Here is a 12,233-nt window from a genome sequence, read left to right on the forward strand (position 1 = left end):
ACCTCACCCCGTGCCCCATCCCTCCTGGCTGCAGGAGGCAATGTGCAGATTTGGAAGTGTGGGCCACACGGCCACTCAGCCCTGTCTCCCTGTGCTCCCACAGCTGCCACTGGGCCCGAGAGATGGGTGCTCCCCTGGGCGCCCCCTCCCCTGGCAAGGGCCGCGGACACTGCTGCTGCACAAAAGTCTCCAGGATGGCTTTGGCTTCACCTTGCGCCACTTCATCGTGTACCCACCAGAGTCAGCCGTGCACTGTAGCCTGAAGGTACACCCGACCTGCCCACTGCCCTGTCCTGTCCTAAGGAAGCTTTAATGGGGCGAGGGGAAATTCCTTCACACCGGCCCCTCCATAGCCTTTCTTCTGTGGCCTGGGAGGAGGGTCACTGAGAGGTAGAGATGGCCCTGGCTGGGTCATATGCATTGTATGCTTGTGGACAAGATCCCTAACTACCCTGGGTTTGGTCTTCCCAGGAGAAGGGGCAGGGTGGATGGTTCTGGGCAAGGAACTTTTGGAGGGAGCTGGGATGCTCATGCCCACCCATAGACTCTTGGCTTTTGGAAAGTGAATAATGGAGAAATGGAGAAAACTCGGAGAAATGGAGTTCCCAGGACTCTTGGTCTTCTTTGGCCGCTTCTGAGCTGGGTTTGTTGCGCCCTCCCTAGCCTGAACTCCTGGAGAATCTGTCCTAACACACCTCTGGGACTCTCCTGGAGTGGCCCAGCCCGTACCAGGCTGGAAGAAGGGGGCCCTAGGTTCCAATCCTGGTGCAGCTCCTAATTCCCTATGGATCTTGAGGGCGTCTCAGTCCTCTCTGGGCTCCATTTCTCCTGCTGTAACATGAGGGCATTTATCTCCTTGACCCCTAAGAGCCCTTCTGGCCCTAATATAAATATCAGGTTCTCCGAGACCAGGAACCAGGGCTGCTATGCCCAACTGACAATGTGGCCGGGGGGTGGGGGGCTCCCTGACCATGAAGGAGGTGAAGCAGGCATGCAGGAAGATGTGGGGGGCTCCTAGGCAGGAACCAGGGCTCCCCCTGAGGGCTCTGAGACCTCCCCTGCCTCTCTTCCAGCAGGGGAGGCGACAGATTTGTTTGGGAGTCAATGAACCCGATTCTCCCCTACCCTCAGGGCTGGGATCAGCTGTTGGGGGCTCTCCCTTGGGGAGCTTGGTCCCACCTGCCAGAGAACCAAAGCCTTGCATTTCGTGGCCTGTGTCTATGGACTTGCTTGGTTCTCTTTGTGTGCAGATGAGTGCACAGTATACTGGTCATGTGCATGTATGTTTGTCTATCTGGACATGTGCATGTGAGTATCTGTAGAAATGCATCTTGTGTACATGTCGCTGTGTACCTTCATCCATGTCTGAATCTGGGAGTACCCGCATGAACTCTTCTCATTGGCTGCAGCCATGCTTCAGAGTGTAAGTGGAGGGTGATGGTGTCTGAGAGGGGCCCAACCCCCCAGCCTTGAAGCCCGAAGACCCCAGCGTCCTGGGTCCCTGCCCTGGAACCTCCAGTCCTTCCTTTCTTTTACTCCAGAATGTCCCTCCTGCCTGGCCCCGGCTACCTTCTCTCAGGGGACCTTGCTGAGGGGTGACTGGGGCAGAAGCAGCCCGAGTGGTCTAGGCTGGGTGGTGGACCTGTCTCAGAGAGACCTCGCTCCTGTGGGGTGCTGGAAAACACTAGGCAGGGCAGGGCAGGGCAGGGACAGGCTCCATCCCGTTTCCAGAAACTGCCCAGGGCTGGGAGCCCGCAGGGAGCTCAGCCATCTAAATGTATCCATCTGCCTCTGCCACCAGCTCACTCTGCTGTCAGCTCACATCAGCAGGCACGCACTCCATGTGGGGAGGGCAGGGGCCAAGGGACTGCTCTCCAGCAGTGCCCAGCAGCCTTTGTGTCCCGGCTGGGGTGCCAAAGAGTCCTGGGTTTCAGCCCTGGTTCTGCTACCGTCCCTGAGTGGCCTTGGACAAGTCACACCCCGTCATCTGCTGTAGAATGGATGGTCTGCAGGAGAGTAGTAGATAAGATGACAGCAGACATCGCATCCAGCTCTAATGTACCACATCCTGCTACCCTGTCCTGTCTCTCTGACCTTCTTCTCTTTCTCTCATTTCTGTTTCCTCCCCAAATCCAGTCCTCTCCCTCTAACTACTGGGATGATCCCTAAGGCCTCCCTAGTAGGGCTCCTGGACTCCATTTCTTAGCCCTGCTAGATGCTAGACTCCTTTTCCCTAACTGGCATTTCTCATCTGCTCTCTCCCACCCAGGAACCTTCACCGGGTCCCTCTTTCTCTCCTTTCACACCCGGATGCTTTAGTCTGGCTTCTGTCACTTGCTGGTGTTGCTTTCTTTCTCCTTCAGCTCAGCTGATCCAATCCCACAATTGCTTGCTTCTTTCTCCCACCCAGTGCCTGCATACCCCCTTCCCTCCCCCACAACGCCCTCCCCCTCCCTCCCCAAACTTGCCTTAAAATCCCCTCCCCCAGAGGGGTGCTAATCAGGCCTTCCCTTCCATTCTCTATGAGCTGATAGCCACTGTTTGCACTTGTCCTGCCTGCTTATCTGTGTCTGCCTGAATTCTCTCTGTGAGTTAGCATGTTTGGAACCTCCTCCATCGGGCTTTGAGCTCCTCAAGGGAAGGGGTCATGGGTCCCCCCATTGAATTGGGGGCTTTCAGATGGCTGAGATACAAGGCTGTGGGATCAGCAGTCATGAGAGAGGGTTCATGTTACTGGGGAAGATTGCTTGGGGCTCGATGTCCCCGCTGACACCCCTCCCGCGCCTTCTGGGTCCTGGGCTAGTTGCAGGAAGATAAGAGGGAGGCTGCTGGGTGGGGGAGCTTGAGGGGCCCGCCTGGGTGTTGCTGCTGATCGCTGGATAGAGGCCCCACACCTACCTCTCTGTCCCCCACAGGAGGAAGAGAATGGAGGCCGAGGAGGAGGAGGAGGAGGAGGAGGAGGTAAGGAGTGGTGAGGATGGGTGCTAAGGCTGGGGCTGAGCTGGGGCCTGTCCTCCCCCTCTACCCCAAATCAGCCTGGATTTTATTGTCCCTCACCCCCAAACCTCGGCCCTGACTGTTTTTTCCATCTTTTTTCTGTGTCTACTCTGGATATCTGTGCTCTCTCTTTCTCTCTCTCTCTCAATCTCTCTCTCTCTCTCTTTCTCTCTCTCTCTCAATCTCTCTCTCTCTCTCTCTCTCTCTCTCGATCCTACTTTTCTTTTCTCACATTTCTCTCCCTCTGGGCCTGTCCATTTCACACTCGGGGTGGCACTCTGGAGAGCAGAGGCCTTTCTAAGACCTGGCCCCTGCCCCTGGAAGTTACTCCCAGCCTAGACTGAGGCACAGACAGGGTTGCAGAGCCTGGGGGCTAGTGGTAGGAAGAAACTGACCAATGACTGTCCTCAGGGACAGAGACACTGGGGTTCTTTTGGGTATAAGGGGAGCCTTGAAGTCTTTATCTTTTCAGATGTGGGCCTAACTCCCCTGGCTGTCACCCTTGCTAAGCCAGAGGGCCCCTTTCTGCCACCCAGGGTATTTAAGACGGGCAGCCTTCTTTTTGTGCCACTGGAGCTTCTGCTGGGAAGCCATGGCAACACTGTCTTCCCGAGTCCCCATCACAGAGGCCCATGGGGGTGAGGGCAAGAGCCAGCTGACCTAGAATAGGCCCATTTCTCTGATGGAGACAGCAGCAGAGGATGATTGCCGGGGTGTCATGTGATGTCGCATGGAGGAAAGCGTCCATCTCAGGATCTTTAGGCCTCTGCTTAGAGCCCCCTTGACCTTGGGGAAGGGGGAGGGTGGGAGGTGTGGGGATTGATTGTCTGGGAGCTGCAGGGCCTTTCTACGGCTCCCCCAGGTCCGTGGGCGTGGACGTTCTGCATGTGTGGGTGTCCGCTCCACTGGCTGGGCAGCTGCAGGAGGGCAAGGCCCACATGTGTCCTTCCTTATAAGTCTCCTTTCTGGCAGAGTGCTAAGACGTGAGAGGTATCTGAGGAGTGACTTTGATATGTCCGTGGAGGTTTTCGTCCACATGGGTTTTTGTTCTCCCAGGGTTGTGTCTCTTTGTCTCCTCCAAATGCATCCCTGTCTCTGTGAATGTGTGGACCCATGTTTGTGTCTGTGTGAGTGTGATCATTCTCTGAGTGTGTGTCCCCTGTGTGTATAGCTGTGCGTGTGACCTTCAGCGGCCACCCCCAGCTAACCTGGCTGATGCTCACCAGGACCCTCCCCCCGGCACCACCGCCTGGAGCCCATGGATACCATCTTTGTCAAGAACGTGAAGGATGATGGCCCTGCCCATAGAGCGGGGCTTCGCACAGGTGAGCTGTCCCAGTGGCCCAGCTCATTGTACTTCTCTGGTTGTACTTCTGGTTAAGGATAGGATTCTCAGATCTGGGTGTTGGGGAAGCGCCTGTCCTGGTACCATCATCCATACCTGAGACAGGGGTTCTCAGGAGAAGCTACTGCTGCCCCTTTGCCTGCTCACGTGTGACCCTGCCCTTCTTCTCCAGGGGACCGGCTGGTGAAGGTGAATGGGGAGAGCGTCATTGGGAAGACCTACTCCCAGGTCATAGCTCTGATCCAGAATAGGTGAGCGCCCCCTGCCTCCCTTCTCCTGTAATAGCTCCCAGCCTACTTACTGAGTCCCTGCACCTCACCCCCTTGACCCTGGGGGTGCCCTGGCGACCAGGATCCCTGTTCTCCCAGACCCTGTTGCCTCAGCCTGGCCTGACCCCCTGCCCTGTCTCTGTAGCGATGATACTCTGGAGCTCTCCATCATGCCCAAGGACGAGGATATCCTCCAGCTGGTGAGTCCTGCCCTACCATCTGAGGTGGAGGGCCCTGGGGCCTGTGGGCAGGATACAGCCCTTCTTCTTGGGCCTCCCTTCTACACTGGACACTTTGGGAGGCAAAGAAGAGTGTAGGGGGTGCAGCACCAACCCACTATTGCCCAACTGGGGATGCCAGGCCCATCCCTGGGCTGGGGCTGGTTGTTGCTTCATTCAGGGCTGCTCTATGCTGGGGGAGGGGGAGGCTCTGGCCTTGGCAGGCAGGATTCTTGCCAGGGTATCTGGAAGGAGGTGGCCCAGCGGGCCCTGCCAGACTGGCATGTTCTTGTCGGCTCCCATGAGCCTGTTCTCCACACCCCCTCCCTGCCTGGCCCTGAGTGAGCATGTCTCCTGTAGATGTGTCCACACGTACACACGTATACACACACACAGCACATTCCACCCCACCCTACCCCACTCCACCTTCAAGTGCTTTTGTTCATATAATATACCATGAACCACTTGGTACGCTAGCAGAACATGCTAGATACACAGTCACACAACATAACCTCACAGCACCTACCCTTCATCCAGCACACCCTACACTACAGGACGTGATAACATGCAGTAAACCAGCTATATCATACCAGTCACGTGCCATGACACAAACAATCTCTCAGTGCTGCGCACAGGCACATACCCACACATACTGAAGCATCACCATACACAAACCTCAAAATAGCACAACGTGTTCCTCAGTGTCTCAATTCCCCACAATATACCATGAGGTGTCAAAACACACGGACTCTTACTTCTTACCACAACATGAAAACTCGCTGATATTAGATACTCTCTGTTGTCATGGCACGTATGCCCACGGACATCACAGCATGCTCCGGCCCAACATGTCAGCCCAGTAACCAAAACTTACACTATGGTGATACACACTCCAGATGCCCCTTCCCACACCTGGGTGCATCAGCACACCCAGAACTTGCCCTGGGCCACCACACACAGAGCCGGTACCCAGCACTAACATGTATATCTGTCTGCCCCACATGCTCTGTGCCCTGAGACACACACGTACATGTGCACACACACATGCTGTCTCTGTGCACCCCAACCTCAGTCCTGGCCCAGAGCCCAGGGCAGTCCTCTCTGCCCAGTGTCCAGTTTCCTGATCTCATGGGTCTCAGTCAGATGCCAGCTTGCTTGCCCCCAAGGTCACAGCCCCCTGGGGGGGAGGCTGAGGGCCAAACCCAGGAGGCCCTGGGAGCCGCCGTGCTGGCTTCTGCCCTGGACACACTCTCATAATCACTGTAATCACAGTGCCATGCCTGGCACGGAGCCCTTCTGGGAACCTCCGCCCTCTGACCTGGATTGTCCCCCTTGTCCTTCCTGGGGAGGGGGAGGTAAGGCTGGAGGCCCAGAGAGATGAACGAACTCAACTCGCAAACCTCCCAAACTCCGCAAGTCTCAAAGGCCCTGTGGGTATGCTTCCCCAGGCGGAGGCGAGGCAAGCAATGAGGGAGTGACCGCCAGCCAGCGCTGGAGGAGGACAGGGGTGGGGACAGAGCAGCAGCCTTGAGCTCTTTTCTAGAGATTTGAGAGGTTTGAGATCGAGGTGGGAAGGCAGCCCCAGATGTTAGCATCTGGGGCCCTCCACTGCCACCCCCCACCCTGGGCCAGCCCGAGGGTGGGGCCCAGGCATTCCTGTGGTTGGGAGCCAAAGCTGGGGGCCAATGGGGCCTCGGCAGCTGCTGACGCCACCGCCGACGCGGCGAGGCCCCTCCACACCCATCTTCCCCTCCCTCCTCCTCCTCCCGCCAGCAGAGAGAGAGAGAGAGAGAGAGAGAGAGAGAGAGTGCGCGAGCGCGCGCGAGCGAGCGCTCGAGCACGAGCGCCGGTGGGGGCGGAGGGCAGGCGCTGGGAGCCCAGACTGGGGGTGTGGGGGGGAACGGAGGCTAGGCCAGCACAGTGGTCAGTGGGGGTTAGCCCGGAGGAGCCTGGGAGGCCGAAGGCTGGCCGAGATGCTGGCGCCGCCACCGCCACCGCCTTGATGCGGGGAGCCTGGGGAGCCGGCAGGATGGCAGGAGGGAGAGGTATGTGAGTGTTGCCGACTGGGTGTATGGGTCTGGAGGGGGCTGAGTGTGTGTGTGTGTGTGTGGGGGGGTGTGGTCTAACTTGTCTTCAGCACATGATGTGTGTGCCTGGGACTGGAGGTATAGTTATTTGTGTGTGTGTGTGTCTCATTGTGTTTCGTTGTGTGTGTGTGTCTTTGGGTGTGTATTTTCCGGTATCTCCTTGTGGTGTGGCACATGCACGCGCTTGCGCATGTGTGAGTGTGTCTGTGTGTTTCACCCTCCCAGCCTTTGATACTTCACCCTGCAATAGGCCCCTGCGCACCCATGGGCCAGGCCAGGCCAGGGCCACAAGGCCGCGGTCCCTGGGGGCTGCCTCCTTTTTTGGCTGGGCCTGGGCACTGGGCCTGTCACTCCTCAGCAATGCAGCGTCAGCCTCAGCTCCCAGGGCCAGATTCCAGGCCTGGGGTGGCAGGAGGTGGCCCAGGGCCCCTTAGGCAGTCTGGCCCCTCCCCTAAGCCTGGCCTAGAGGGAGCAAGAGGTGGGCAAGTTTCTCCTCACTCCAGAGGCCCAGGAGCCAGGCCCCAGCTCCCTGTCGGTGGGGAGGGACAGAGGGACAGCTGGGCTTTCCCAGCCCACCCCACTGTGGACACACCCCTTAGTCGGCTTTTTTCTGTCTCTGGCCACCTAGACTGGTCTCTGGTGGGGTTTCCCAGCTCTGCTAGAGGGACTGTGGGTACTGTTGGATGTCAGGAAGCAAGGAGGCAGCTGAGGCCAGTGTGGGGGAAGGACCCCAGAAAACAGATGTCGGAATGTTTGTGGCTAAAGGCAGTCCTTGTCATAAGTCTTAGAGAAATCCTGGCTCTTTCTCCAGTGAAAGAGAGTGTTTGTGTGTGTGTGTGTGTGTGTGTGTGTATGTATGACAGAGAGACTCCCAAAGGCCTCTAATTTCTTTGTTCTCTCCCTTCCTTCCACTTGACTCTCTGTGGAGCATGCCCTCCTTCCCCCACCCACTCAGGGCTCCCCTGCTTGGTCTGTTCCCTCAGTCCCCTTCCCCAGGGTCCTGATCTCCCACGGCTGCTGTAGCCCTGCTTTGTGGGACTTGTCTCACCCTGCTCACCTGCCTTTGTGTCCCCGGTCAGGCCTACTCCCAGGACGCCTACCTGAAGGGGAACGAGCCGTATTCTGGAGAGGCCCGGAGCATCCCAGAGCCACCCCCAATCTGCTACCCTCGAAAGACTTATGCCCCGCCAGCCCGGGTCTCCACCTGGGCCACTATGGTGCCTGAGCCCCTCTCAGCACTGCCCAGTGACCCCCGGAGTCCTGCTGCCTGGAGCGACCCGGGGCCCCGCGTCCCTTCCACCACCCGTTCCCATCTGGACAACTCTTCCTCGGGAATGAGCCAGCCCCGCCCCAGCCCTGGTGCCTTCCCCCGCCTCCCCCCGGAGCCCCGGATGCCCCGTGCCTTCCCTGAGCCTGGCAGCCGGGTGCCCCCCAGCAGACTGGAGTGCCAACAGGCCTTGTCACACTGGCTGTCAAACCAGGTACCCCGCAGGGCGGGGGAGAGACGGTGCCCTGCCATGCCCCCCCGGGCCCGCAGTGCCTCCCAGGACCGGTTAGAGGAAGTGACTGCCCACCACCCATGGCCCTGCTCCACCTCCCAGGGTGCCTTGAGCCAGTTGGGCCAGGAAGGCTGGCACCGAGCTCGCTCAGACGACTACTTGAGCCGGGCCACCCGCTCAGCTGAGGCACTGGGGCCAGGAGCACTGGTATCACCCCGTTTTGAGCGCTGTGGCTGGGCTTCCCAGCGTCCGTCTGCCCACACCTCTGCCTGCCCACCCAGGGACCTTCCCGCACCCCAGGCCCCACCCCCGCCTGGTCTGCAAGGCCTGGACGACATTGGGTACATTGGATACCGGAGCTACAGTCCATCATTCCAGCGCCGGACTGGCCTCCTGCATGCACTCTCCTTCCGGGACTCACCATTTGGGGGGCTACCCACCTTCAACTTGGCCCAGTCCCCAGCATCATTCCCACCGGAGGCCTCCGAACCACCAAGGGTTGTCCGCCCAGAACCTGGCACCCGGGCTCTGGAGCCTCCCACTGAGGATCGCCGCGACGAGGTGGTCCTGAGGCAAAAGCCTCCCACGGGCCGCAAGGTCCAGCTGCCCCCTGCAAGACAGATGAACCTTGGGTTTGGTGAAGAGTCCCCAGAGCCAGAGACCAGTGGGCGCGTGGAACGCTTGGGCAGGAAGATGGCCCCTTTGGCCACTACCGAAGATTCTCTGGCTTCCATCCCCTTCATTGGTGAGTGATGGTACAGGGGGCTTGGGAGATTTGGTCATTTGTGCCCTGTTGTACCCCACCCACCTGTCACACGGGTGAAACCTGGGTTGAGCGCTGTTAGGATCAGTCTGTTTCTCTGTCCATCCATCCATTTGTCCATCCATCCATCCATCCATCCTTCTGTGCTGTCTTGTATCCTGTCATCCTTTCTCCTGTTCGTTTCTCCCCCAGCCGTCTTCCCTCCCTCCCTTCTCTTCTTCCTTCTCTTGCTCTCTCCCTCTTTCTCTTCAGCTCTGTTTTTATTTTTCCTTCTGTCTTGCCTCGCTTCTTTCCCTCCCTTCTTCCTTTTGCCCACCCACCCACCCACCTACCTCATCATTTATCTTCTTTCCTCCTCCCTTTCTTTCTCCCTCCTCCCTTTGTCCATTCATTTCTTCCTTCCATTCTTTCTTTTTTCTATCCTTCCTTTGTTCCTTTCACTCCTTGTTCCTTCCATCCACCCTCCATCCATCCATTCATCCAACAAATATTTGTGTTAGGCACTGTGCGAGGTTCCGTGCTCTCCTGGAGTGTGTGGTCCAGCAGCGGGGACAGATGATCAGACAAGAACAACGCCATGATGTGTGTGTGATGGAAGTACAGGAAACTCTAGGAGACAGAGAAGGGTGACATGGCCAAATTGAGGCGTGGTAGCCAAGGAGAGAATCTTGAAGAAAGGAGATTAGAGCTAAGATTTGAAGGATGAGAAGGAGTGAGTCAGGGGGAGACTATCAAGGAAGAGAATAGAATATACCAAGACTCTGAAGTGAGAGAGGCAGGCTGCCCTTCCAGGTCATCAGAGGGGCCGTGTCATTCTCTGGGGGAGTTTGGACTTTATCCTGAGAGCAGAGGAGGCACTGAAAGTTTGCTGCCAGGGAAACAGATGTTGGGTAAGGAAGAGGACAGGTGATTCCCAGGTTTCTGGCCTAGCTAGAGGGTTGTGCCTCCCCTCCATATTGGGAATGAGAATAGGGCAGGAAAAGGCTTAGGGTTTGCTACTGTGTCATGAGGGTGCAGGATGGGCTGGGCTGGGTGTAGGGGCTTGAGAGAAAGACCAGATGCAAGATCATGAGACTGGGAGCCAGGAGCCGAGAGATGGTGCCTACAGCTGAGCATGGTGAGCTCACCCTATGTGTAGTCATGGGAGTGAGGGAGAAGAGGCCAGACCAGGGAGGGGAGACCCAGCCCTGACCTTCCCTGGCCAGCCTTTGGTCTGAGTAGGCAGACACAGCCTTTAGTAAGTTCCTGGTCTAGGAACCAGAGCACCGAGCTCGCTCAGAGAGGTGAAGCCTTTATTTTCAAATTGTTCCTAGTCTGAGGGAGAAACATAGCACCTACCCTCAAGGAACCCCCAACCGATGGACGAGGTGGTCTTTATCCTCAAGAGACTCTCAGTCTAGAAGCCCAGTCTAGGGAGGGTGGGTCAATCTCATGCCTGGGTCACCTCAGTGTGAAGGGGGAGGGGGACTGAGCCTCCATGCCCACAGTCTAGGAGGGTGGGGACCCTTGGCCATGGGCATATTGCCAGCAGGGCCCTGGGAATGTGATCTGGTCCTGGACATGAGGCTGGGGGTGGGAGGCAGGCAGGCTTAGCTTTCTGCCACCTTTTGCCAGCACTCCCTCTGCTTGCAGATGAACCCACCAGCCCCAGCATTGACCTCCAAGCCAAGCACGTCCCTGCCTCTGCTGTGGTCTCCAGCGCCATGAATTCAGCCCCTGTCCTGGGCACCAGCCCATCCTCCCCAACCTTCACCTTTGCTCTCGGCCGCCATTACTCCCAGGACTGCAGTGAGTGCTCCCTGAATCCCAGCCCATCCTGTCCCTGGCTGCTTGGCCCTCAGAGGTCTCTGCCGGGCCTGCTGCCTGATGTCTGGCCTCTTCCTGCTGGCTTCTGCTACCCCAGGGCCCCATGGGTAAAGTCACCTCCTGGCCCTGCCAGACGGGAGGGCTCCAGGGAAGTCCCTGCCCCACCACCCTGCTGACCTTGTGGCCCAATGTGGGCGGCTTTGCAGGTAGCATCAAGGCCGGCCGCCGCTCCTCCTACCTTCTGGCCATCACCACCGAGCGCTCCAAGTCCTGTGACGATGGGCTCAACACCTTCCGGGAAGAGGGCAGGGCTCTGAGGTGAGGACAGGGTGTGAGCATCCCAGCCACCCCAACTGGGCTGTGATGGGACATTTGGCTCTGCTGTCCTCCAGGCCAATGAGTTCCCTCCTGGGAAGGCTTCTGAGCCTTGGGACTTGGGGGGGAAGTCCCAGCTGCGCTTCCTATATCCCTCACACTCAGTTCTCACTTCCCAGGCGCCTGCCAAACCGGGTACCCAGCCTGCGGATGCTGCGAAGCTTCTTCACTGACGGGGTGAGTGGTGAGTGTGTGTGAGAGCAACAATGTTGGGCGGGGGGGGGGGGGGCTGGAAGTGACCAATGCTTCAGCTCCGAAGTCCAGTCTTGGAGTGACACCCCTGACCAGAAGTGGTACACTCTGGCTCCTGTCTCCCTTCCCCCTGCTGTGCCCGACCCCCCTCACGTCAGCCATGGGGGCTCTCTGTCATCACCTAAAGACACCTGCACCCTCCCACCCAAGGCCTCAGCCCTTGTCTTTCTCCCATCGAGAATGTCCTTTCCACACACACCCCTCCATAGCCATGTGACTCACTTTGTTACTTTCTTCAGGTTTTTTCTGAGATTTCAAGTCTTCACCCCTGACATTTCATGCCTCTTTTCGCCACCTAGGCTTTTTTCCTTAGCACTCCTCATGGGATACCATGCATACATCTGTCTCCTTGCTTGCCTGTCTCCCAGCTAGAATGTAAGCTCCCTGAGGACAGGGATTTCATTTGGCTTGCTTGTTCCCGTGGGTCCCTAAAACTGCCTTCCCTGTGCAGCATTGGGCAGTAACTGCGTGGTGTCTTCAGGGGACAAGGGGACACTGGAAAGGAGGGGGACACAGCATTGAGAGTGATGGATGGGCTGGAGTTCCCAGGCTCCACCCCTGGGGACCACACAGGGTCAGTTCGTTGTTGTTGTTGTTGTTTTTTAAATTTATTCATGAAAGA

The 12,233-nt window shown here is 57.8% G+C and overlaps 1 protein-coding gene across 1 annotated transcript in view; it reads left to right on the plus strand.

Moving 5' to 3' along the window:
• ARHGAP23 (Rho GTPase activating protein 23) overlaps positions 1-12,233 on the plus strand; it is a 73,128-nt gene that overhangs the window by 26,015 nt on the left and 34,880 nt on the right. The window contains exons 2-10 of the mRNA XM_072780311.1: positions 104-265; positions 2,916-2,961; positions 4,224-4,322; positions 4,515-4,593; positions 4,757-4,811; positions 7,996-9,160; positions 10,811-10,966; positions 11,191-11,302; positions 11,479-11,536. Of these exons, the coding sequence (XP_072636412.1) occupies positions 104-265; positions 2,916-2,961; positions 4,224-4,322; positions 4,515-4,593; positions 4,757-4,811; positions 7,996-9,160; positions 10,811-10,966; positions 11,191-11,302; positions 11,479-11,536 (1,932 nt within the window). The remainder of the gene's footprint in view (positions 1-103; positions 266-2,915; positions 2,962-4,223; positions 4,323-4,514; positions 4,594-4,756; positions 4,812-7,995; positions 9,161-10,810; positions 10,967-11,190; positions 11,303-11,478; positions 11,537-12,233) is intronic.

Source organism: Canis lupus, chromosome 16, assembly GCF_048164855.1.
Source record: "Canis lupus baileyi chromosome 16, mCanLup2.hap1, whole genome shotgun sequence".
Lineage (NCBI taxonomy): Eukaryota > Metazoa > Chordata > Mammalia > Carnivora > Canidae > Canis > Canis lupus.